This window comes from Poecilia reticulata, chromosome 1 (assembly GCF_904066995.2).
Source record: "Poecilia reticulata chromosome 1, P_reticulata-male-v2, whole genome shotgun sequence".
Lineage (NCBI taxonomy): Eukaryota > Metazoa > Chordata > Actinopteri > Cyprinodontiformes > Poeciliidae > Poecilia > Poecilia reticulata.
This window is the reverse complement of record NC_088830.1, coordinates 23,729,452-23,757,095: the sequence shown is the minus strand read 5'-3', so window position 1 is coordinate 23,757,095 and position 27,644 is coordinate 23,729,452. Positions and strand designations below refer to the sequence as shown.

The 27,644-nt window shown below is 39.9% G+C and overlaps 1 protein-coding gene across 16 annotated transcripts in view; it reads right to left on the bottom strand.

Annotated features, from left to right (window-relative positions):
* Positions 1 to 27,644, bottom strand: part of nfixa (nuclear factor I/Xa) — a 136,594-nt gene that overhangs the window by 5,485 nt on the left and 103,465 nt on the right. For 4 of the 16 annotated variants that reach the window (XM_017304744.2, XM_081609556.1, XM_008415526.3 and 1 more), the window contains 10 exons: positions 23,016 to 23,078; positions 22,726 to 22,800; positions 22,327 to 22,450; positions 21,053 to 21,088; positions 20,604 to 20,731; positions 19,730 to 19,804; positions 13,126 to 13,254; positions 8,799 to 8,965; positions 6,527 to 6,674; positions 3,756 to 3,844 (listed from right to left, as the gene is read on the bottom strand). In XM_017304744.2, the coding sequence (XP_017160233.1) occupies positions 3,756 to 3,844; positions 6,527 to 6,674; positions 8,799 to 8,965; positions 13,126 to 13,254; positions 19,730 to 19,804; positions 20,604 to 20,731; positions 21,053 to 21,088; positions 22,327 to 22,450; positions 22,726 to 22,800; positions 23,016 to 23,078 (1,034 nt within the window). The remainder of the gene's footprint in view (positions 1 to 3,755; positions 3,845 to 6,526; positions 6,675 to 8,798; positions 8,966 to 13,125; positions 13,255 to 19,729; positions 19,805 to 20,603; positions 20,732 to 21,052; positions 21,089 to 22,326; positions 22,451 to 22,725; positions 22,801 to 23,015; positions 23,079 to 27,644) is intronic. The other 12 variants (XM_081609563.1, XM_081609557.1, XM_081609551.1 and 9 more) reach the window with 12 other exon arrangements.

The following is a 27,644-nucleotide window of genomic DNA, read 5'->3' as shown; positions in this document are numbered from 1 at the left end:
TTAATGACTTGAGGTACTGAGATAAATAAACCTTTTTATAATATTAAAATGTATCGAACATTATTGTATTTGTATTTAAAATTGAATGTTGAATTTTATTTCTGGTGCTTTGTTTATATACCGTATTTTTCGGATCATATGCCGCTACATTTTTCCCATGTTTTGAACCATGCAGCTTATAGCCCGGTGCGGCTTTTCTGTGGATTTTTCGTCAACCACCAGGGGGCTCTTTAACAGGAAGGGAATCATTGGAAGTAAAAATTGGAAATCAAAGAAGAAAGTGCTAATTTTCATTTAGAACAAGCACATGCTAGCAGCAGGCACGACGGAGAAATTTCTTCAAACTCAAACGATGCAGCTTTTAAATTGAGGACTATCGATCTGGCAGTACAGGAGGGAAATAGAGCCACTGCACGTAAACTCAGCATGAATGAAACTATGGTTCGGTGTTGTCGTGAGACAGGTTAGTTTTACCCTACTTGTTGCAATAGTAATCCTGCTCTCTGCCCTCTGCTGGGTACTTATGGAAAGCCGAGAGCGGCGGAGATACCAGTGGCATATAGCCCAGTGCGGCTTATATATGTACGTTTCCATTATTATTACTTTTTCTTTTCTAAAAATTTGTAGGTGTGGCTTATAGTATAGTGCTCGCAATAGTCCGGAAAATACGGTATCTTAAAAAGCAAGTAAAAGTATTTTAGGGTCAAACTCTTTAAGCAAGGCAGAATTAATACACAGCAGGATTTTCCGTCAAACTGGTTCCAGGGCTACACTGAATTGAACACTGGTTAACAGACACTGGCAATCAAAACCGCTATGCTTGTCATCTTGAAAACTCTTAAACTCCTGGTTTAGTTTTAAATCTACCTAATTCAAGATAAAACATTACCAAAAGGTCAGATTGGCATTGAAATAACACAAGCCCTTCTTCTCTGCTGTATATGTTTGGCTGACATCAGCTTACACACAGTTATAAGTGGATTAAAGCCTGACATGGCAGGTCTACTGACAAACAGCATGTTGTTTGAAACCACTTAAATTTTTCTTAAGTAATTTGTTTTTCAGAGATTTATACATAAATAGTGTGATTTGTGTAGTTAAGCCATCACTCTGAACTATGATTGCCTACAAAAATCACAATGTAACAGAACGATCAAACCCTTACTGGAGGACATTTTAAGATATTGGTTGCGCCAAACTGGTGTGTTATTTAAAAGAACCAGTTAAGAAGTCGGTACAACACAGGCTCAGTTTATCATGGGAACCGCTTTGGTGAAAAAACCCCAAGTAGGCGGTTTTGTGAAATGGATAAAGCATATTTAGAACCATACATCTGAACCTTCCTCAGGACATTCATATTTCCAATCAATTAACCCAATTCAATCATTACAAGCAGCATGCAGAGAAAAGCATGGCAAGGTGTGAAAAGTTATTCATTTTGAACGGAGAACATTTCACATATATATATACATGTGCTTAATTATAAAATAAATTAAAAGTGAAAAATGTTAAATTCACAAAACCTCAGAGGAAATCATTGTTACAGAATTCATTTCTAACTCAACCACTAGAGGGCGACCCTCTACTCCTTTTGCAACATTAGTCGAGCTCAGCTGTCCCATTTAATACAAAGTTGTTTTCAATTTCATACCTTCCTCTCACAGGTTATGTCACATGGCTTACTTTTTAAAATAAAACAGTTGTGTTTTTACAAAGTTAGCAGCACTCGTGTCACTATTTAGTTTTCCACTTCGCCAGCAAAGGACTGTAGCGACTCTATCATTTGCTACCAGTTTACATGTAAGGTGATCCTACTACTATGTGTGTGCACTGTGGGCCAGAGTGCTCTCAGGCTACAATGTAAAGCTTCTGTGAGCAGCTAGTCCAGAGATCGGGTTTCTCAGTCTGATAAGATGGCAGAGTAGAGGCTTTGGCACAGGCCGAGTGCTTCTGGCAGCTTGTGACATTCCACAGACTTCAGCTTAAAGAGAGCAGCTACTCACCGCACCTTCAACAGCAAACTCTCTGTTGTGCCCCCCGTCCCACATACATAAGTAAACCTTAAGAAAGTATCAATCCTCTCAAACTTCTTCATCCCCAACACATCTGTTTGATCTTGGTGTCTGTAGATAACACCTCCTTCTGCTGGCTCCACCAAGCTTTTTCCTCTCCTCTCGCTTTTACTCCAACTCTCTCAATGTAATCCTTGGCAATGGAAAGAGACCCCCCTGCAATACTCCCCCCCCCCTTTCAAGTCCAAGTTCAACTGCCTATGACATCATGTCTGGTTGCTGCTGGCAACCAGACAGCCGGGACGTGACTGTGGAGGGCAGCGAGCTCCAACTAACTCCTTCTCGTTTCAACTGTCCCGTTCTTTCTTGTTTTTCATCCAGGCTTCCATATCTTCCCTTCCCCTTTCCTGCATAGCTGACGCCTGGCCACCAGAGAGCTCCTCAGACCAGCTTTTGTCTGCTCATTACTCTGACAACAGTGGGAAGGCTCTCTCCTTCTGTCTTGGCTAGTTGGCTTGCAGACCTCAAGGCGGGCTGGCACGGCCATCGTCTGAAGCTTGCCATATGCCAGAGAACAGCAGGACAGGCAGAGACCTCTGCTACTCACACAAGCTGAGGCTGGAGCTGACCTACTAGGCTCAGCTAACTGAGACCTGATGCTATCAGTGCCTACGTTGTTTCTGCGCATAACAGAAATCTACATGAAATCACTTAAGTGCAAAATTTTTAATGATTTTTTTATTGACAACAAGAGAAAACTGTCATGCTAGGGAGAAGTAAGTTCTTTATTGTAGGGCACAGAATGTGGGGCAGGATTTTTGGCTCAGCGCTAAAGTGTATGTGCATACACGTTAAATCACGTTTGGACCGTGTTTGGATGTCCCCTAAGTGCCAAAGCTGCATCTGTGGAAGAGTGGTGCAGGTGGGGGGCTTGGGAAGCAGAAGGAGCTCATGGGGAACGTGGACAGATCATGCACCGGGAGGGTGGGGGCGTGCCGACCAGAAACGCAGATCGTTTCCATGTGTGTGTAGGGAGGACGGGAGAGCTGAGTTGGCTGCAGGCAGGTGCGGTTAGCCCCTAATGAGAAAAGTTGTGTTGGTGATGGAGGAGGCCCAAGACACTGCAGCCCAGTGGCAGAGCATAGCCAAAGCTGAAACCACAATGTAGTGCACTGCTGGCCTCACACGCTGCACTAACACACACTGTGGGACCTTGTAGAGATAAATCAACACTGTTGGAGCTAAAACGAACTGGCATTGCTTACTCTCACTGTGGGGAATCTACTGTGGTACCGGCACTGTAAACCAATACTGAAACTGAAGGCCTTGATACATGGGCAACACTCAATGTAGCAGAGAGAGTTTGGAGAGAAGGAAAATAGTTTTTCAGCAGAAACAGAGCGGAACAAGATGGGGAAAAAGCTGAAAAGTTAACCCTCAAAGTGCCAAAGTTTAGATTTCAGAAAACCTGTGGCAAGTATCATAACTAATTATCGACTTTAGCAGGCTGCTAAAACAGATCAGCTGATTAACTATTGCTTTTATATCATGGCCTTCATTCTAAAGAACATGCCTCTTTAATCAAAGCCTGTCACTCGAAAAGGTGCATCTATAAACGGCAAAGTGCAGAGTCGGGCTTATAGTGGGTGATGAGCGAAGAGGAAGAAAAAGACACAAACAAAGAGGGAGGAGGAGGCGGTGGATATGTGGATGTTTAGTAGATGAGGGAGGCTGGCAGGGTACCTGAGTCTGCTGGGGGATATTCAGAAAGTTGTCCCGTGTTCCGATGCCGACAAACCGGTTGGGAGCTGTGGAGCCTGGCGTGGAGTATGCTACAAACAGAGAGATACAAGTGTGTACATGCTTTTACACACACGCATACACACTCAGCCTGTAATAGAGTCTGATGCTCTCATCATTGTTTTCTTTAAGACTGAATATAGAGATAATTAACCTGCTAAGGGTGTGACTGTATATCTCTGTCAAAGGAGTTTCTTGGAAAAGTTGTTAAGAGGGAAGAATGCTGATTCTTTGTTGGATAGTAGTTATTTGTCCACATTGTCGGCAGGTTCCTTTTAATATATTTAAACCCACCATTTAATTGTTTTGAAGGAGGGGCAAACAGTCTGCAAACAGACACTCCTCAGCAGCCCCCTGGCCTCAATTAGAAGCCACTGGGTTTTCAGAAAACCAGTGAGAAAATAGTGTGGACATCACATGGAGGAACACTACTCATTGCTATTTTTAAGTAATTCACAGTTAACATAGTAAGGGCTGGATGGGGGAGAGGGTTGGGGGCGGCGGGGGTACCACTCAGTTAAGCCACAGGACCAAATTTAGGGCAGTTGTGCTAACAGGACTCCAACATGGTGGCTGAGAGGAACCTTTGCTGTGCTTGATCTGAACAAGTAGAGGGGATGGGGATGCGTAGGGGTGACAGTGACAGGACTGGAAACTGATGCATGTGTGAGCGTTACCATATGCATCTGTATGCATGTTTACATGTGCTTTATGGTTATTATTAAGATATACAGACAAAAAAATTAAAGGGAAAGAAAAACTTTACAGTGATAACAGTCATCAGGATGAGGGAAAAAAAAATGACGAAACGTCCCCGTATTTATTTATATAGATGTTAATATAAATAAATAGGTCTGACAGGTTAATCTGAGACTGTAGGAAGAAGCTGAAATGTAAGGAAGAGAAGAAAAAGAAGGAAAAAGGAGACCCGGTTGCTCTGTCCAGCGCCCCCTCCTGGTGTGCCTCTCCCATGACCCGACTCTCGCACCGCACCTGTTTGGGATGGAACCAACCAGAGCCTCACCGCTCTCAGATCACACTCCTCTTACGCACTCCCCCAGCATAGCACTAATTAAACAGGTTTGATTAGATTTTCCTCTTCATGTTCACAGACATTCCTTCTTCTTGCAATGATGTGATTTTCTTGTCTAGTTTGTTCCCAATTTTTAATTGTTATGAGATTTGTGTAAAAATGGCGAGGGGATTGCTTTTGTGAAGTGGGGCATGGAGTCTTTTTGGAGTCGACGCCAACTGCCCTAATTTTGTTCCCTTAAAAATGAAAAAGAGAAAAATAAAGGAAAAATGAAACAAAGAAAGGAAAATATGAGCAAATATATATATAAATACACAAAAAAGAAAGGAAGAAAGCAAAAAAGAAATGAGACGAGGGTAGATTGTATTGCAGATGTCAGAGGGACATGCAAAGGCTGCTTTGATCAAAGGCTTGGAGCAAGAGAGGAAATAGGCTCTGCTCTCCTTTTGCAAACTACCAAACATATCCAAAAGAAAGGAGAGAAACTACACTGCCTCTTGTGGAGCAAAGAGGAAATCTAACACCAGAGAGAAAAAGAGGGAGAGAAAAGGTGGAGGAAGGAAGCAGAACTGGTTTGCAAAGACATGGAGAGAGAAAAGACGACTGAATTTCAAAGCGTGGAGGAGTGAGCCCCTTTCAGACATGAACTGCTTTCATTAAGCTGGACGGCATCTGTGCTCCCTATACAACCATTTCTGACATGCTCCTAATCAGGCTGTCTAATTTAGCATTTTGGATGCTAAAGACGGGGCAGACATGTGATGATTAAAACATTATCCCTAGTGGGGCAAAAAAAAAAATTACAGATTTTTACTAGCTCATAAAGCTAAATTTCATTTCTGTTAGAGGACTCAGTTTCTTAGAAACAAAAAGCAAGTCATTTTCATTTTGAATATTAACCTTTTTTAGCTGCTACTGTTTATTGCTGCTATAGTTTAGTCTCCGCAGTGTGCGTGACGTTCTAATAGGCATGTCTACGGCAAAACAACATGTATTTATTTAAAGTAAAGTCCCAAATCTAGTAGGCCCTCAGTATTACATCTACATAAAAATAGATATATATGTACAGTTTGTGCACACAGAATCTATGTCCATCACTGTTTAGATGATCTATTATTAAAACCATGAGGTAAGAATAACATGAATGTGACCCGAATGTATGAATACATGAATTATGCCTTTTAACAGCTTGATGAAGGCATTAATGCAACAAACTCATGTCTGAAAAGGGCTGCAGAGAAGCGTGACAGAGGATCTCTGGTTTGGCAAAGGCGTGGGCTTCTGGCCTGACAATGTCACTGGTTGCTGGTACACTTAGGTAGTGTACATTTGATAAGAGGAAGGCAAGCAAATCTGTAAGTTTCCTGGGGGCTGCTGGGTGTTTGAGCAGACTGCAACCTAATGGAAAACTCAAACCGCTAAAACTAACTACTGCCAGAGTAGCCATAATAGAGGTTCCAGATATTTCATACGCTAAAGAATTACAAAAATAAATGGCACAAAGCAATACCACACATAACACTGGAACTTCTATGATGGCTGCACTTGTTTGGGTCCAACAAACTTCATGTTCTAGAAGGATGACTACAAAATACATTTACTGCAAATTTTGGTTTGGACAGGCTTGCATTTTTGGGGGAGACTGGGCATCTTTTGTGGAGGGGAGTGGGAAGTGACTTACACGGCGATGCGGGTGAGCTGAGTCCACCGTCAGTGGGCGTGCTGATGGTTTTAGAGTCGGGCATAGGGAGGGGCACAGGGCGCGCCACCGGGGGTGGCGGGGGCAGCAGGAAGGAGCCCGGCATTTTGCTCTGGCCACCTCCATTTGGCTGCAGATGGACCATACAGATAGGATGAGGAGGGCACACCCCAATAATATGCAGTGGACAGGGAGCCTTACACACTCACACACACACAATCCCTTGCAAAGAAGTTTCTTTTGATTGTTTTTTCACATTCAGTTGTATTTAAACCACAAAGTTCAATGAATTTTGTTAAAATTTGATGTGATGGAAGAACACAAAGTAGTGCACAAGCCTGAAGGAAAATTCTATGTGGTTTTCCAAAATTTTATTCAAATAAAACTCTTAAAAGAATGATGTTTATTTATTCATTTTACACTGAAATCCTAAAATAAACCAATGGTCTTCAGAGCTAATCTAATATATAAACAGAGCCAATCTGTGTTACTTAATGTAGTAAATATAGCTGTTCTGTGAAGGTCCCAGAGGCCTAAACAATAGATTGGTTTGGATCAAAAGCATTTTAATAAGTTACAATGGCCAAGTCAAAGTACAAAAGTAAATCCAATTTATATTTTTTCCATAAGACTTTAAAATGACTCATCACAAATACCAACTTGATTAAACTTGAAAAATTTAGCAAGTAGAATTGGCAAAAAAAATACTTTCAATGCTGGTAGAAACATACCTCAAAAAAACTTGAAAAGCTATCCTAAAATTATAAAAAAGTATAAAATATTGACTTGGTGTTAGCATAAATGCTCAATACACTTACTAGACCATGTTACTAGACATGTTACAACCATGTCTAATTTTTCTTATAGTTATGCTCTACTTTGTGTTGTTGGTCTATCACATAAATCCTATTTAAATGCTTAGAAGATTTGTGGTTTGAGACAAAATGTGAAAAATGCAAGGAGTACGAAAAGGCACTGTAAAGATACCATTAAGTTGTTGAAAGTGATTGAAATACATATACAGGATTAAGTTTTGCAAATTATCAAAGTGATGAACATTATCTCACACACAGGGGAGAAAGACAGATGGTGTGATTAATTTAAGGATAGTGATGGATTGTTAGGAGAAGTTATAGTGAAATGTAGGAACTAGAAATGATAAAAAAGGAAAATCAGCACTGTGTGCAAAGGATGTCTGTCTGGATGAGTGTCTGTGCCTTCAGTACATGTATGTTACAGATAAAATGATACATAATTTTTAGTTTGAAAAGCAATGAGAATAAATGTTTAAAGATAACAAAAAAAAAACAAGGCCTGATAAGTCAATGTGAAATTCAAAAGGTCAAGTTTACAGTAAAGGTTTACAGTACTACTCTGCACTTGTGTCAGAGCATATATAACCTTCCCTCAAGGGTCAAAGAGGTAACCGTCTTGACAATAAAGCTGGGCATGCTGTTGGGCTAGCAGAAGTACCATAAACAGATTTGTGTATGCAACCCCAAAACAGCTCCCTCTGAGCTTCCGAGAGCTTTGGCATTTAGTTTATACCTCGTTCCAAATAAACACTTACCCGAATGTTGTGTTTCAGTAGATCGGCACAGAGGGCAGCTCTCAGATATCTAATGCTGAATTGCTTTGTTCCATTTATATTACTTGATCCCCTTACCAGGCATTAAGCAACAAAATCCTCATACATTGCCAAATAGATTGTGACAAGTGTTGTGTATCTTGAGAGAACACTGTTTTAGTACGAAACAGTAAAATTGTAAAAAAAAAAAAAAAAAATGTCATATGATCAGAAATATTTTTTCCTGGAGTGCACCTCTATACTTAAAGGTCACATTTGGGTTCATTCCATGGATAATTACTTCTACAAACAGTACAAATCTTAATGCTACAAATCCTCAGCTGGCTTGCCCCGAGTTTGAAGCCCTGCTGCTCTACAGCTGACCAAATGCCAGTTGCCAGTTCTGGCCAAAACCTCTATTTGCACATCTGATAAACAAGATCTCTTTCAGACCAACTGCAGACGATGTAGAATGTACCGAATCTTAGAGTCAAAGGTGATTAGGATCTTTCTCCTATTTGTTTGTGTTACTACACTGCTCAAAATGTTCCTTTAATTCAGTAATTTGTGATTTAAATCAGTTTCCTTTGCATGAGTTTGCGTCACAAACTACGATGTTACATAGCACAGCATTTCACAGTCGGCCCTCCATTCTTTATGGATTAGAGTTAAAAAAAAATCACCTACCTGTGCACTGGGCTGTCCTGTGCCATCTGTGCACACAAACTGCACAAAATCCTTAAGTGGGTCCTGGTGATGGTAGCGTATGGTAGGATGGGTGAAGTATGGGCTGGACTGCTGGATGATAGAGGAGGAAGGGAAATGCAGGGCTGAAGCTGAGGCACGAGGGCTCCCTAAGAAAAAAAAGCCATATAAAGCAAAACAGAGAAAAGAGGAGGAAGAGAAAAGTAAGGAGAGGATACCAAATCAGGTTTTTATCATCAGTAACAAAACAAAGATAAGATACTAACAATTCAGCTATTTACATTAGCATGCAGTATTGCCAGTGTGTCAATATTTAGGAGACATATATCCTAAATAGAGATGCACTGGTCTAAAATGTGGGGACGATTTCTTATTTTTGTACATATTTAACCTAGCAATTTTAACAAATGTCCATTTCTTTTGAAGAACTAAAATAAGAAGAGCATTCAAAATATTTTTCCAACCTTATTGGTGGTTAATAATTGTTTTTCTTAGGAGCGACGATGAGGTCACGCCATGGGTTAAAGAGCAGTCACTTTCTAACAGGGTTTTATTAGTCGTCTATAACAGGAAAATGATTATAGGGTTCACAATTTAAAAGGTCTTTAGCATCTTATATAAGCATTTAGTGTCTTTAGCTTGACTCAATGTGCATTCCCTTGAGAAGGTAGACCTTAACTCTGAGTTTTCCCAAATGCTGCAAACATTTCCAAATCCAGCATTTTCTTGAAACATATTTTTATAGCTCAAAAGGATAAAGCAAATCAACTTCGTATAGTGTCTTTGTCCTCCCATTTGAAGTCTTGCTCTCTTTCACTATATCACAGCCTAAATGAAATGCAGAAACATTGCAACATCTTGTTAAAAATATGGTAGCTTAAATTTGATAACTACCTTTTTTTCACTCAAAGCTACATCAACACAAAAGAGAACTACCAGTGTGGCCTGACAGTGTACAGCGCATTCACTGATTGAAAAAAAAGTCACCAGTCAAAGCTTATCAAGCTGTGGACGGATTCCAACCACCTGCCTATGTCTTGGTGCATGTCTAGTTTTAACTGCATCAAGGTGCCTGCTTAACTCAAGAGGTTTCTGTGGAACTCCGATAAAGCTATCTTATCTTTACAATCCACAGTGTCTGCTAAATTATCTTCTAATCTATCTTCATTTCCCCTTCTCTCTCTCTCTCTCGCTCCCTCTCTATTGCCCACACAAAGTAACCACAAGGGTTTACTGGAGCTTCAAACTCACTGGGTTTTTCCACTTTTGTTTTATTGCTTGTCAGTGATGTGCAATCCATCAGGAGCACATCCTTGTGTGGTTCTGCCCAGTAGGTTGAAGCTTGGGAGAGAATTTCTCCTCTGCCCCCAACCAACCACAAAACACCTCCCAGAGACATTAGTCAGCGAGTCAGCCAACCGCAAACACACGCACACACACAAACACACACAGGTACAAATCAAACAAAAAACTAGATTGCACTCTCTCCGCTGTGATTCTATGGTTTTGACAAATGGCTCAGCTAACTGGAGACACAAGGAGCTAGGCTGGGGAAAACGTGGTGAACTTAATGTGAAATATTCCAAGTAAACTTGTTAACCCTTTTTGTTTGTATTGTTGATATTTTTTCCCACAAGTAATCCTGTGGCCTGGATTACATTCATGATTCTTTTATTTTTGTTGCTCTGGTTTTCATGTGTTTATTTATTTTTATATGCTTATTAGCGTATGTGAATGTAACTGCGGCCATGATGGCTGACTTTCTAAGCTGGTTTAATGAGGCATCAGTCGATTTGGCAACTCCCTATGCCAGTCTGAAGCCAAAATCCAGGTGTAAACTATCCAGTCCGAACCCCAGTACAGCCACTCTTACAAGACCTCCACAGGAATGACTAACAGCTTCAACACTTCCAGAGCATGCCGTGAAGCCTAGTTAAACCTTTTCACTTTCTGCCCTGCCTACCCCCATCTCTCTTCATTCCTCCCTGCCATCATCCTCCAGTATGTTTGTGGCACCATGGCCTTCGGGGGACATTCCATTTGGATGACAGCCATTTTTACACAGAAAGTCATCCATAAAAGTGTAAATTCACACAAACATGTAAGTGTGTATCGATGCGTAGGTGCGTAAATGCACTAAGGCACAATCTGTGAATACTGTGTCATTGCAGCCTATCCATTTCATAAAAAGCTCCTGGCAAGCAGTTCTCTTACAGTTTTGAAGAGTGTATGAGGTTAGCTGAGTAACAAAGGAAGCAGAGATATTCCCCCAACACTTTACACACATCTCAACTCAACATTCAACCTAGTGTTTTGGATTCTTGAGGGGACATGAGACTGCACTGTACAGATAAACAGCATGTCTTAATTGTGCATATCCTGACAAGAATGCATTTTCTAAATATACTGTAGGGAGCTCCACAAGCAAAATTCAATACGGTTTAACATGGTGGCCAATGCGTTTAAGTGACCTTTACATGGCAGCTCTGGCTTGGCTGCAGACCAACCTACCCCTCAGAGACAAATAGAATGGGGGACAGGCACTGAGAGAAGAGGACATATTTATTTCTTTGAAAAGTGAGACCATTCCACAGGGACATTTTGGCAAACTGGAGATGCTAGAGGGAATTCTGTTAGAGATACTATGTTTGTTACCCTTTCAGGCCGGGAAGCGAGAAGAGGACAACTTACCCTAAATACTGAAGTAATATTTTGGTAACTCTAGAAAATGTCTTCCACTGCACAATGGACCTGGTGTAGCTCACATACTGTGTAGTCTAACTACAGATACACTGAGAAACTGGCTAGTGACTGATGTTAGTTTGAAATGTAAAAAATCTCAACTTGTTCCGATTAGTGAAACCAATAATTGTAAGTGCTACTGGTATCATTAACAACAATATTTTTTGGCATGTGCGTAGAAGTAGACCTAACATTGCTTTCAGTGTATTAAAATTGAGTCAATAATTTTAATAGATTTAATAGATAATAGAAACTGAGGCATGGTGGCTGTTCATTTAAGTTACAACAGAGAGATGGGCATGTGCTGGTTATGCTACTTTTCAAGTTTCTCGAGATTACATATAGAAATGTTTACAGTTATTGATGGCAAGCATGCCCATTTTTAATCTGGGTCTCCTACACAAGTTTCAAAATTCTACACTGCTTAATTCAATAGTTCAAACACCTAATATAACTTCATCTGAATTAATACACACAGTGGAAGCTTGGTACAAACACAGAAGCCAACATCCACAGTCTTACTTATCTCAGCTCTTCAGGGTACAACCTATCTTCACTGAGAAAAATGAACTGGACTCCTGGATTGGCTGGTTTGTAATACCAGCCTGGATTTTTGAGAGGAACATGTATAATGGCAATGCTTAAAAAACTAGGCTATCAATACCACCTAGAATTGTCAGGCTTAATAAAAAAAAAAAAAAATGAAGCTCATGTTGTCTAGAACCCCGAAATGCTGTAAAAATAGAAAGAAAGTCCTTGAATTAAAGAAATTCCATCTTCTCCAGATTTTATATTGCTGAAAATAACTTAAAATGTTTAATCCCAAAAACCTACCATGTCTGCTGCATCAGGAAAAGGTTGAAAAACGTAAACCTACATTAGAACTGGGTAAGTATATGTAAAAAAGCAGAAAATAGGAATTCACTGGGTTTAATGTACACTGTGTAAAAGCTTGACCTTGTTATTCAGCCTTGTTGTCTCACATTTGAAACAAAGAAAGTTCCTGTTTCCACTTAAATGCCGTACAGCTCCATATGGTGAAGTGTTTACATCCATTCAAAGTCATTCCTTCAGAGCGAAAAGCTTTGTCGGTTTAAATGCATAATCCGACCTTGACAGATATTAAAACAAATCCATGGAGCAGTAAGATGAGAAGCAAATCATTCACGAAGGCATGGGTGCAGCACTAGTACCATGCAATGATAATATTAAAAACACAAGCACAAAGATGGTGGTAATAATGGATGGATGGAGAAAGCCTGAAAGAGAGAGAGAGAAAGAGGAATTTATGCCAACCATTATGATTGCAGCAACACTGAATATGTGAAACTCCACAGGCATGTTGCTTCTCTACAGTTTGCAATTGAGGAACTGGAAGGTTTTTGTTTTTTGTTAATTCACCAACCATAAGCTCAGGATTAAAATTTTCAGACGCGATTGAGGACTTCATTTTGTTTGAGTTGCAGAATGTAAATGTGGTAATCTGGAATCAAGTTTAAAACTCCCTTTCCTTCTCTCTCTTTTTCAGATTTTAAGGGGGTTGTTGGTTTCATGGCAGGGCTCTCACCTGGTCTCACTCCTGCCAGCACAGGCAGCGGGTGGTGTGTGAACGCCATGCGGGGGGACCTCGTCTGGGAAGTCAGGGCGTTGAAATCAAACTTCCCCGGCTTCTTAAGTGAACCAGGCGAGGACAGTCCTGACGGAAAAAAAAAATGGGATCAAAAATAAAATTGGGGGTAAAAGGGAGAAAAAAAGAGAGGTTGTTTTAATCAAGAAAATGTTGCTCTTTTTGTTAGCTACACTTAAAAAAATTTATCTGAATTTCATAGAGGGGGGCTTGAACAAGTATGATTTTGAATGATTTTCCTCTGGTCAGTATAATCAAGGGTATAGTCAGGGTGTTTTCAAGTGAAGCTCTGAAGTTATCAGTAATAGTGTCCCTACCTGACCTAAAAAGTTATATCACTGTGAGTTTGTAGAAAACTGAAGTGAAATAAAAAATAAATCCGTGGATTCTCTTTGGAGAAGAGGAAAGCTAACGGCAAGTCGGATGGGTGATCCTGTTTTAGCTAATTTTAACAGTTTATAACAATTTTATTACCCACTATATTAGTAAATAATAAACAACTACATATTCACAAGACAACAATAGGTTTGTAGCTATGTGTTTTTAAGTTAAGTTATTTTTGTGTTGTCCACATTGCTTTACAAGTGACAGCATGTCACCAAATCCAAAGGTTCACTGCATTGTCGGCAGACTTGGTACGGCCTGCTTGAAGCTGAACTGGCACATTAATAGTTAGCAGGTTCTGCCAACATATTAGAATATTAATGTGGAAGTTGCTGAACTGAGAAAGCAGTAACACGCTTGTTGCAATGATCTCTTGCAATAAAACAAGTTTAATACTTAGTGTAACATAGCAAAGATGAAAGATTTTCAGTTTGAGTCTTTTTGAGTAGCTAAATTCAGCTAAAACAAGAGTTGCCGTCTGGCCAGCAGTTAGCTTTCCGCCGTCTCTGTTGTTTTCATAACCTTTTAAAAAACTAACCGTAGGACAGCATCTTTTTAAATACAGATAAGAAAACTCTTACTGATATCACAGAACCTCACTATAAAGAGCCCAACCTATTCATTTATGCCAGTCAAGACTACAAGTGACCAGACAATGTAAAAAAAATAAAATACCCAATCCCTGAGAGCTAATATTGGAGCCATTGTTGTACAAATGAGAGAGAACAAAGGATTTGGTATAGTCTTATAAATGGGGCAAGGAAATATTTTAGCAATAAGCCCAAAATATATCTTTACAGGAAAAAAAATCATGATTCTATCAAAACTGAATCTGGTCTTAATTTCAATGCAAAGGAACATCTGTTTCTTATATAATCTCAAGTCTCCCACAATATGCTTTTCAGATCTAATGTTTCTCTCTCTCTTCCAGGTGCCAATATTAGGGTTTCTCTGTCTATGAGCGTAGTTACAATGCAGCCACGTTGAACTAGTAGTGGTCTGGCTTCAGCCGCACGCACAGACTGGCTGCACTATGAGACAGCTTCATTCAGAAATAGCACGCACTGTACAGTATGGACACAGCAGCTGGTGAGTGTGAAAGACAAGCAGACGGACAGAGAGAGGAGACAGAGGGAGAGAGGCGAGAAGAATGTGAGAGACATGAAAATATGTGAAGGAGCAAAAGAGCAAAGCAGAACCTGTGAAAAATGCAGCAGTGTCTTTTTTTTCTTCTATGCATTGCTCTGACAACATGTATGAAATTGGAATGTCATAAGATGTTAAATATGGTTATTATCTCTTGCGCGCATGCACTCACACACACTGAAAAGACTGCTATGTTTGACTGATGCAACAAAAGACATATTTCTTCCCCTGTTAAGTTTTGTTCTAATCTTCCAAATAAGTGTGCGGTGTGATACAGATTTCTTCCTAAACTTTTTTGGACTTTTCTTTTGTAGTCTATTTCTGTGGCCCCTCCGCGTCATACAAGGCATTAAATATGATTTCTCCTCAGTTCTCCAGCTGGAGACGTGTGAAAGTCTATTGGAGTGTGGAGGCGTGTAAAACCTTCCCTCCCTGTGTGAAAGAGTTAAGTCTCAAGCAGGTGGGAGTGAATTCGTGTGAACCATTTATGTCTTTAGCAGATATTTATTCCCCCCACATCCCTCCTCACCCCACATTAGCACAAGTCTGGGGGCGTATTGTACTGTCAAAGAGATTCCAAGCATGAAAACAACCCCAATCCCACTTCTGACACCAGCAGTTAGCAATGATTGCTATGACACTGTCACACTTGAGGGAGAAAGGTGGAAATAAGAGCAGTCTGCAGAGACTGAGAGACGGAAAGACACCGGAGAACATAGCTGGGAAAAACCGACACATAAACTGGGGAAAGAAAAACTTAAGGAATAAACTGTAGTGGTTTTGGCTGAGTAGAGATGGCCGTTTTTCTATGTGAATTCAACAAATACAGTACCTTTCAAAAATATTTTGAAATAATATTCATATGAGCCTTACGTTAACAGAAAGTACTGCATAATTTATGTGGAAGGAAAATATTATAAGGTCTTCAACATTGTTAACAAAAATCTAAATTAATAGATCTGTGTGCAGCACTGCCACAACATCATACTGCTCACACCACGTTCCATAGCAGTCTGTTTAGGGTAATGTAAAGTTTAGTTTTCCTCCACACAAATCCTTTTAGCAAGTACATTATAAATTTCACTTTGGGTTTACCTTTCCAGTCCACCTTCTTCAGTTTAGGTGGACGGCCATGCCTTGGTAGCGTTGCCGTTGTGGTATACTCTTTCCATGTTCAGAATGGTTTTTAAGAGCTGTGTTAAAATTGTGTTAAGTGCAAAGCTTGGTTTTAAAATCTAACCCTGGCTTAAACTCCTCTACAGCTTTCTCCAAGACCCGTTTAATGTGAGTCTTGGACTTCAAGATGCTATTAGTTCACTCAAGTTGTCTTTAGAAACCTCTGAGGCCTTCACAGAACATCTGAATTGAACGTAAAGATTAACTTACAGAAAGGCACACTCCATGCATTCAAATTAAAATAAAAAAATACTTTATTGATACCACAGGGATCTGAAAGCAGCTGATTAACAGGACGACAGTAGCTCAGGAGGTAGGGATTATTTTTCTGGTTGCTGGTTCAAAACCTCGCTACCTGTGTCTGTCGTTGTGGCACCTACTGTACGGCAACCTAGCTTCTGTCAGTCGGTCACAGGGTAGCTGTGGCTACATTGTAGCTTGCCACCATCAAAGACTGAGTGTGAATGACTGAATATAGGGTAAATTGCTATGCAAAGGCAGGCCAAATGCAGGCTATTTGATTGCTTTGGATTCTAATTAGCCTTATCAGAGTATAGGGGCCTTACTAGAAAGACCCACCAGATTTCTATGATTTGTATTTTGAAGTCAATTGCATCATATTGTGTATTGGTTCCTCAGAAAAAATCCCCCAAAAATGCAGTGATGTTTGTGGTTAAGTGACAACATGTATGAATAATTTCACAAATCAGTGTATTTGGGAAAGAGGGCGCAAAGGGAGCCGAAAACGGAAAGTGTTTGACATTTGTGTAGGGGAACTTCTGATAGTATCAGTGAATGTGTTGCAGACAATATTTCTTCACAGACGGTGCAGTGGTCTGATCTGGAATTATGTTTGTGTGCCAAATTTGCACTGTTTCCTCTTCTGGCACTCCTTAATGTTTCACTGGCAACTAATCAAGCGTTCCCATGATGACCCTTCTGTCTCTTTGCACTAACAGGCCTACCACCAGATGCGCCTCTGAAGAACACACAGCCACAGACACACACATGGTTTTAAAAGACAGGGCATAATTATTACTGCAGGAAAGTTGGGGAATTCTCTCTCCAGTGATTTAAAGCACATATGCGCATTACTGGAAGTCCAGCTGTGTGCTTCTGCGAGTATGCAGCATTTACCTTAAAGGAAGGCCATCACTGTCACGAGTCTCCGGTGTCTCAGGAAAATTTCAAAATAATTTGGAATTAATCTGAAATTGTGGTTGCTTCGATAGTCTCCTGTAACCTCCCCCCACCCCTCTTCGCCCCTGTAGAGCAGCTGTCTCTAGCATCCTCATGGATCCCAAGGCTACAAACACACGGAAACACCATCTGGGACTGTGCTTCAGCTGTGTCTTCTTGTGTGTGCGCGTGTGTGTGAGAGAGTGAGTGTGTGTGTGTGTGTGTGTGTGTGTGTGTGTGTGTGTGTGTGTGTGTGTGTGTGTGTGTGTGTGTGTGTGCTGGACTGGACTGGGCTGTGTATGTGCAGAAATCCATTTCTGAATCAAACTGTTGTGCGACTTATTTGTGGTAATGCATCTTGAGGAACAGTGTGTGTGGACGTGCGGACGCAAGGGGTTTTCAAGGAAATCAGGGTGAGTGATTGGTGGCACGCAGAGGCATTACGGCGCACCTGCAGGGTCCTTTAATTTGTTTGTTTGTGCTAGAGTGTGCCAGTGAGCTTGTTTGTTTATATACCTCCCACCTGTACAGGAATCCCCATGTGAAAATTGTCAATGACAGGTGGGATTGTTTAGAAAAATCAAACGCACACCACACTTTTAATCCCACATCCGCTCTGTGGTTTTATTTTTTGCTCTCCCTTTACAATAATCCATTGTTTTGTTTCTAGGTTTAACTTGGTAATTCCCGAAGCTTTCGGCTTAACACATTTTCACTTGAATTTTGCATATTAATTAATTAATTACCGTCTTCGGATTATAAAGATATTTAATTTGATTTTTTTTTTTAAATTCATCAGGAGGTACACGGCTTTTAATTGTGCTGGTATCTTTTCAAAGAAACCAGGTGATGTAAAGCGAGAGAAAATGATGAAAGGTGAAGGGCTGTGCAGGAACCTCCGTTGTGGGTCCGATGAACAGCCTCTTAATTACATTTACAGCTAAGTGGAACAGAAGCTGAGGAGCAGCCGCCGAGGCTCTAGTGAGAGTAGACAGTGGCAAAACCTATCCAAGACTCTTGGCTCCTCTGCTTCACACTCTAATTAACCCTTCTTCCTCATCAGCTTTCACCAGTTAAAAACACCAAAGTCATCTTCTCTGCCAGCTATCCCTGCTATTCCCTCTTGCACTTCCCACTTTCCCCATTTGCTTGCCTAATTTTTGGGTTCTCTCTCCAGCCTCTCCTCCTCTGACATGTTTTCTCTCTCTGCGGGGCCCTTCCCACTGTACACCTTTTTCAATTAGACGAAAGGGAGGCAGGGAAGAGGAGCCAAAATAGGAGCTAAGAAGCTGGAGGATGGATTTTACACCTCAGATTCTCAGGAACATCTTAAGAAATGGATTTGAGGCGATGGAGGGGAGAGCAGCACAGAGGGATAGAGGCGGAGCAGCCACCTGAACACCTGCAGGGGCGGGGAAGACGGCAAGCAAGTGTGTTGCAATGTGGTAGTAATGTGAGTTGCAGTGTGTTGGGAGGACTTTACATATGTGCAGACCGTCACTGCAAGTGTGTGTGTGTGTGTGTGTGTGTGTGTGTGTGTGTGTGTGGGCGTGTGTGTGTGTGTGTGAGCGTAGTATGGATATGACTAAGCCTCTCTGCATGTGTGCACAAGTGAGAGACAAAACAAGTACAAGTAAATATTTTACTGTCAGTGAATGTGTCACGACAGTATGAGCAAGACGACCTCAAAAAGTTTCACAAGAAGAACTGACAGTTATGAGAGATAAAGCCACTGCTTGAAGGCTCATGAATCACACCAATGAAGCTTGTAAATGGTGCATTGTTCAGAATACTGCTCTTGTGCTTTAAGGGCCTCAGCCCTAATCATCTACATGCTTGTCGCATTACGCACACAAACTTCAATGTATTTTATTGGGATTGTATGTGTTAGCCCAACACAAAGGAGTGTATAATCGGGAGGTGGAAGAAAAACTATGAATGATGTTCAAAATTAAAAAATCTGAAAAACGTGTCTTTGATTTTTCAGTGGACTTTGACTGGTCCATTGTAACTCATAACTGTGGTTTAGTCTAAAATCATTCAATTGTTGTAGTATCTATGCATTTAAGCTCGTTGTGATGCTGAAGAAAGGCATTATTGGCACCATGTTTAACCGTGCTCACAGTAATGGGCAGTGTTAATTCTCTCACAAATATTGTTTTGCATGTAGGCCAAAAATTCCAGCTGTGCTCTTGTCTGACCAGAGCAGATTCTTCCACTTGATTGGTGTGTCCACACGTGGCAAACTGCAAACAAGACCTCTTCAAGCTATATTTCAACAATGGCGCTGTCCTTGCCTTGATTTTGAAATTATGTATCCTTTTTCTGCTCGCATGACATCAAAATACAAAATGCTTGTAATGTGAAAAATGATTAAAATGTTTTGAGGTAAATTAATTCAGCAAGGTACCTCTTTGAGAAATAATCAGAAATGAAAACATTGTATTGCATGTCTATTTGGCTTGCCATCACTTTCCTTAATGTAATTAAGCAAACACAAACAGACATACAATACGTTTACCTGAAATACAAATATTGCCTACTGCATGTATTGTAAATATATAGAAACACGTACACACATACACATTTACAAAGGAATGACTGTGCTTCATAAAGTCTGATAGTAAATAGATATGAGTGTAATCAATGTTGTTCTAACCATGGTAAGGAAACTGCACGCCATCGTTTTCATGTTTTATCTTCCTCTCCTGCACACTCGCCAAATGGTGCTGCACTGAAAGTGAAGAAGGGTATTGTTAACAATGAGATAGAAGAGTGAGAGAGACAGAAGACAAGAGAAAGAGAGAGAAGAAAGGAGGGCAGGGGAAAAAGAGAATTTGTGTATGATCATGGTAGTGAATTAATGATCATATGCACAACATTAAGGTCAACTTTATGCATGATTATGGCTTTGAGGTGAAGAAATGTGCATTCTCCTGGAAGAGAACTAGACGTGGAGTCGTAGGTTGTCAGAGTTATTGCCTGTAGAATGGGAGAGGGGTGAGAACAGGGTAGTGGGTCTACAGCCTATAGGTGTGGCGATTTTCAAAATCATTGCAGATTAAAATAGCAGCCTATTGCATAAGACCAGAGCCGCTGTCTAATCTACAAATCAAACTTCCTATTTCAAAGGATTTCTATTTAAAAATATTTCTGTTACAGTATGACGTAGGATACTACAAAATGTTGGAGCTTAACAACATTACCCAATCAGAATCTAGAATTAGCTAGCGTAGTACTGCAGCCCTGTCTTGGTTCTAGATCAATACCAGTGTTCACCAATTATGACAAATTATTGACCAATTACATAGGAGTGTTTCTTTTTCTATGAATTAAATGAGTGACTGGGAGGTTTTCGAGGGTGCTCAGGAGGACTAAGTGAATCACCAGCGTGAAACAGGCCGATTGATTTAGGACGTGTGGATTATCATTCTTGGGCTTTTGTGGTTTGGTGGCAGTCAGACAAGAGAGTGCAAAGGTTTCTTCATGCTCAGGTAGTGGGTGACAGGAGCAGGGTGGGATGGAGTGGATACCTGCATCCATGTCATTAGGCCACGCACTGGACTGGGAAGAGCTGGCAGCAGGTGAACGTCCAGGATAAAAAACATCATCCGTTGGGCTCTCCAACTCACTGTCATCTAAGGACTTCCTCTTGGTGGAGCTGAAGAAAATGGGAAGACATTTTCAGGGAGAAAGAAAGATGGAAAAACAAAAAAAAGAAGAGAAAAGGTGTGTGTTTTTTCTATAGCTATCACACAGGTCAAAACATAAATATAATACTTAGCAACTTTATGAGTTATGAAGCGGTCACATAGACAAATTTCAATTTCAGTTCATTTGAGGACCCAATCTTTTTTAAAGCAGATCAGACAAAACAGAAAAGAAACACAGCAGTAAATGTGTAGGAAAAAGGGTAGAAAAAAAGAGGAAAGTGCCTTTTTACGTCTCAACATTTTTTGATCTTTTAGGTTTTTATAACTACCTCCGTGGAAGATTTGCGTACAACTCCACCTCAGACCTAAAGTGACAGCAGATGACAGAAGTAAGGAGACAAGAAAGAGAAAGACACAAAAGAAGAATAAAGCAGAAGAGCAATCACATTCATAAAGAGGAAAGTCGATAACAGACAAACACACACAGACATGTATTGAAATTTAGAGGAGCTTTGGATTCATTGCAAGCTGAGCTACCAAACCAACTCTTTATTGACAGCAAATTGTCTTTTGCATTAGAAAATCTTCACAGTAAGAAGATACTGCCTGAAAGGCATAAACTCAGATGAATAGCTGGCAGTGTTTCAAAACACATTTGAATTAGTTTTCTTTTGAAAGAGGAACATTTATGGAGTAGTTAAAAAATTATGTGATTGTTTTACCAAAAACATTTTGTACAGATTCTACCATTATTTTCTGCCAAAATAAAAAAAAGACAAGCAAACAAACAAACAAAAACAAAAAAAAACATTAAATTTTGACTGTGATAACTGCTGTGTGGAGGCGGTACAATTGAAAACAGAGAAACTGCGATTTAATTGTTTATTTGAAATGTCAGAAAACTATGTTATCAGAGAATGGTGATTATACTGATTATTAATCATTTGCCAGAGGGAATCTTTTGGTAAATATTTTTAATGATCAGAAGCAAATCTGTAGGCAACTAGAATGGTTCTTTAATCTAATAAGCATTCCTCCAAAGCTTTTATCTTCTACAGTGACATGTTTTAACTGCTCAGCAGCAGCATGAGATTTTCACTGTATGATAACCCTGAGAAAAAGATACCACAATTCCAGTTTTTCACAGTATAAGATTTTAAAATGTATAACCTTATCAAACTATTTTTGTTTTAAATCTAAAAGTATATTTAAACCTCTTGATGCTAAAACATAAAAGGCTTGTTTTCTGCAGCTGTTATTTATAAAATGTATTTATACATATTTTAAAACAGAATATATATGTCATGAATTTAATGTAAGTGTGGTGCAGTGTGGAACAATAGGCACAGGAGGAGCTGCACCGCACACAGCCAGAGAGAAAACTTATTCTCTGGAATCTTATTAAAATGACTTAAAATGTAGGAATGTTATGATGGGGAATATAATTTTGAAATTCCAATTCTTTTAAACCTTAACACAACTTAACATGGGTTTACTCTGGACTGAGCAACATACACCACTTAACACCCAATACTTCCATTGTGTGTGTTTGTGTGCGCGTGGGTGTGTATGCGTGTGTGCGTGTAAAGTGATGTGTGTTTACCTGGTGGAAGGAGGGGAGGTGAGTGAGCGCCGACCCAGAGCCACCTGGTTAATGTTGTAGTAGCTGGGGCTGCTGTCCAGCTCAGCCAGTGAGAAGTTGGGCCCTGACGCCGTGGCTACAGGAGCTGAGGAGGAGCAAAAGAGAAGGAAGAAGAGAACAGAAATGGGAAGAAAATAGGAATATGCAAAATATGAATAAAGGTAATTTGTTTTTCAAGATGTTAATCTAGCAAATAAGAAAACAGCATCAAAGAGAACATTATTGATTATACAATTTTTTTTCCATAGAAAAACTTTATCCTGGTACAGTTCCTGGAAACTACAAAACATACTAGAGGGAAGTCATACTTTGTTAAAATCATAATTCTTCTTTGTTGCCTTTAAGACATAAATAACTCACTCTGTGACACTCTGACTAGCTCTGCCACATTCCACACTCCTGAGGTGACGAAGCAGTCCTGGAAACTCAGGTGTCCTGTACAGAAAGGACATAAAAGCAATATGCAAATGTGTGATCTTGAAGTAATTTTCTTTGAGGAGGCTACTATTGCAAAATCCCAGTTGATCAACATCTATGAATGCTTGTTTGTTACCAAAATCCACAGCTGGACAACATTGAAGCAAACAGGCATGATAAAACCAATTGTATTATGCCAGTTTAGATATGGAAATGCACAGGCGGGGACCTACCATTGGGTGGTGGTTTGATGTCTGTGTCTCCCTGTTGGCTGGAGCTGTCTGATTGTCCAGATTCTACATGGCAACAAGCACAGAAAGAGAAAAGACAAAGGTTCATCATGAAGTTTACGTACTTAAAGAAACATTCAGTGCTTTTCTGATTCCAGCTTTTTGAAATTTGAGGTGTGAGAGAAAATATAAAAAACCCGCAGTATGCGCTAGAGTATGTTATACATCTTGTAAATTTATATCTGTGAATTCACACATCCTTCTTATGTGTGTGTGTGATTTTCTTGTGTCTAAGAATGTTCTCTCCTGCTGGTCCTGTCTTTACACAATCAAGGTGCAATGATTTACAGTGTGCTGCCACGGCATTTAGTATCTAACCACGTAATCGTATCACTCACCCTAATCCTATTTAATACCTTCTTGCTTGTAGGGATTTGGTCTACATAAACAGAGCACCTTACACACACATATGTGAACATGTGCACAAATGCCTGGCCTCTCTCTCTCAATCTGTTTCTCCTTTAGTTTCTGCTTCATACTTTAATACATGTTGTAATCCTTGTATGATCGCACATACACATGCTTACACACTGAGATAGCTACAGGAAAAGGCTGAACGATGTAAGACCACCATGGGAACACATGTTAATAATATTAAACAATAAGTCTAGACTTATGATATGAGGAGTGACATGTTGAAAAAGGACGTCAAAGAAAGTATCACAAAAAAGTATTGCAAAAAATAAGCCTCTATACCAATATTTGTAGACATAAAAAACAAACTGTACTGTTGCACATATGTTCCTATAGAGAATATTAAGTCAATAAGACTGCTCTCCATGTCCTGTGCTAGTGAGGTATGGGTAAAGGTAATGGCTGTCCATTCAGGCCTTGCTAGGCTCCTGCTAGCAAGCAAGCTAAAGGAGGTGTTTATCTGTAGGCTGTAGGTGATAACAGAGCACAGAGATTCCTGCCAGCAGCACTTGCCTTGCAGCCACACTAAGCCACAGATTACTGAGCAGAAACAATAACAAACCTGTCTCGCTGCCTACGACACACTGCTTATCCTCAGAGAGAGAAAGAGAGGGAGAAAAAGAGGGCTAGACTGAGACAGACAAGAGGAAGAATGAAGGAAAGAAAGAGCAAATGAAAGAGAGCTTCTATTGCCGAAACTCTCGCTCCTCTGTGTGTCTCTCACAGGCTGGGTGTAATCCTGGCAGCCATCTTAGAGCTTGGCAGCCATCTTAGTATTGGCGGCAGTGCAGCATTCCAGCTAACTGACAGCACTCGCTCCAAACATACGTGGCTGTGCCCCCGCCGCGCACGCACCCAGACACATTTAAACACACACGCATACGTGGACAAACACCGAGGTAGGCTCTTAGAGTAAACATATACCATGGCCAATGAAAGCTGTTGAGAAAACAACCTGACTTCAGTGGACTTTTTACCGTCATGTAGTATTTCACACAAGGACTCTATAATACTATAAACTCTCTGTCTCACACCACAAATGCATTGGTAATATCCAGCTTTCCATAGAGTGTGTGCAGAGTTAGTAGCAAAAATGCTAGAATACAGTTTTCACAACATGGCTGAGCTAATGCTTTGAAAACAATTTTGTTAGTAAGGAATTGTGTTAACATTTTTTTCAGACACAATGAGATTTTATGAAATTCCTACATTATTGTTAAACATTTTGAAGAAGTTTTCTGAATTATGACTGTAGAAAAATTACATTGCTGCTTACTATGGTGCTTTTTAGATAGGCTACAGAGTCCCTGCTCTGTGTTATTATTGTTCTTAAATCAGGCAACTTTCACTGTAAACATTTAATAAAATCTCGGATGTAAAATCTATCCATCCTCGTTCTGCCTTGTCCAGGGTTGAAGGTGAATGAAGCCTTCCCTAGATGCCAGCAGGCGAGATATGACAAACTCTCTCACCTGTGGACAGGTCGACAGGTGATCTAAATACTCAAACGACTACATATGCTCACAATCAGCAATTTCTATTAAATCCATCAACGGCATCTGGTTGTCTGGCAATGCTTCAAGGCACAATGCCCAACTATCCTTTTTTCACTGAGAAGTGTTGATAAAACAGAGTTCAAGTCCAGTAATTTATTTTGTCTCAGTGCAATTGAGCGCCATGTGTCCAATGTGGGACATAGGTACCACTTGCTCCTGATGCGAGTTAACCTTAAGCTATTGAAATGAAACCCAGATATGAAGATCTGCGCTACATGCTTACAACACTTTATCTATGTTTGAGACTTTTATTTTTAATGAAAAAAAATATATATGTTAGGTGCCGACAACGATTGCTGTATAACATAGCATTAAAGAAATCTCCATAACCTTTAAATTTTCTGTGTGACAGCATTTCAGGTATGTGGTAAAATCACCAACTGGAACTTTTATCATCATCAAAAGATTGAGATTGAGATAAAAAATGGTCATGTGTCATGATAATGATAAACTTTTTTTAATGTAAACTTGTAAATAAACAAACTGATATGTTCCTAGGAATATTAATTTTGCTGTGTTAGCATTGTAAAAAAAAAATCTGCAATACTTTTCTAAACATCCCCACCACAGTGCTAGATTTAGCTTCTGATTGGACATTTTGTATTATCACTCAACTGAAGGGCTACTGTATTTCTCTTTTGAAATATTCTGGACTAAATTTGATCCCATCAAGTCTGAAATGTAAAAAAAGAAATTGACAGGTTAACGTACCTAAAAAAGATTATTCTACATTGAACAGAAATTTTATAAAATACGATTTCAGACCGACGAAGAGTTAATTCTATTTTCAAAACATAAATTCAGTCATCATCATATTTTCCTGAAAACAAGTCAGTTTTTCATAAACTCACATTATTGGTAAGGCAAATTAAACTTAGCCATTTACTTCAGGCTACTTGCAATGAACACCACTATGCTCAACTGTGAAAGCTGAAACTCAAGTTAGATAAGAGGCTGTCAGTAGTAGAGGAAAAGCGATATCTATCTTCATAGTCAACATGCGGTCTTCACAGGTCACACCATGTTTTCTCGCAGTACACAACAGATAGAGACAGTGTGACATGTCCTGCTTTTTGTTTTGTTTTGTTTTTCCTTTTATTTAAAAAAAAAAAACATTTCAGCAATTTCATTTCTTTAGCAAAGTTTAGCTAATTTGAGGAGTGCAAACCTTCGCTGGACACTGGAGCTTTCAACAATTGTGAAGTTCAACAACAAGTCAGCCAACGCACACAGTGCTTACACCACATCACTACATCACTCACTGGAAACAAGTCCCACTGCTGAGTGTGGCAGTGCATCATATAGCTGCATAGTGAAGTGAGGAGGACATGGTGAAGGAGGAGGAGGTAAAAGCGGTTTGGTTACTGGTTATCACTGCTCTGCAAGCTGCAGGCTACCAAAGCAGTCACAACCCCCCCATCTTTACCCCCGCCCAGCCTCTGAAGCGCACATCCAGCCCCTTATCTTCTCACCGCAGCCCCCTAAAGCCCTCCCTTCAGCGACCCCAATCAGAGTCCTGCAGCCCCTTTTCCTTAGTTGCCCCGCTGCGTTTGCCGCCAACAAACACATTTTTAACCTCAAATCTTTCAGCCAACTGTGCAGGCCCTTCAAATCAGTGAATTAAAAACAATGCACACAGATAAAACCAAAGCATGACCCAGACATGTACATAAGAGACAAGCTGTGCTTATTTTGTGATATCCAACACTGCTTTATTATGATCCTTAAAAACTATTATGGTGGGTTAATGAATATCTGGTTTTACCAAAAGAGCTTCTATGAGTGGTCACAGAAACACAGTCAATGTTTTGTTTATTGGACATTGTAACAAGAAATATTTGACTTGCATTCCCAGATTTTCTACCAGAAAACAACTGGAAAATGCAAGCAGCAACAGGGACTTTGGCGGTATCCTCCACAGGAGAAAAGATGTGTTGTAAGTGTTCAGATACTTTTCAGTATTCCTACTGTGATGATGTTTTGCCATCATACAATAAAAAGAAACTCATCTACTGTAGCAAAAAGTTAGGTATCTATTGCCAGTCCGTGGACAGACTGTAATTTGTAATGTATGTGTTTAGCGAGTAACCTGCATGTGAAATATACAATTTGGCAAATTATAGCGCACTTTCTTTTTCAGTACATTGTAAAAACATTGTGAAGGTGAACAGTTAGTGAGTCAAGTAAAATAGTGTACTGGTTGAAAATGAATAAATGCCCAGCTGAATTTAAAAACAAGCTTCTTCTTTTGTTAAAATCAATGCATTATGTGACAAGAAATGTAACATTTTTTGCTCTTTTCCTTGTTCATACAGGTGTTTATTCTAATGTGTGTGTCCTGCACTACGCTTTCCAAACACTCAGTAAAGGATTAAAGAACAGCTCATTCGAAAGATGACACACTGTTCCAATTCACTCTAAATTGAGTTGAGTTTATTTTTGGAGTGAAAATGAACAGCAAATGCCAAATCAAGACATTTTACTTGTATTAAGAGGCAGTTCAGCACAGAAACTGGACTTTCCCATTCTGCCACAAATAGTTACAACCACAACTACGACCAAATAGCGTGCCAAAGCCAAACGAGTGTGTTTCTGAACCGTT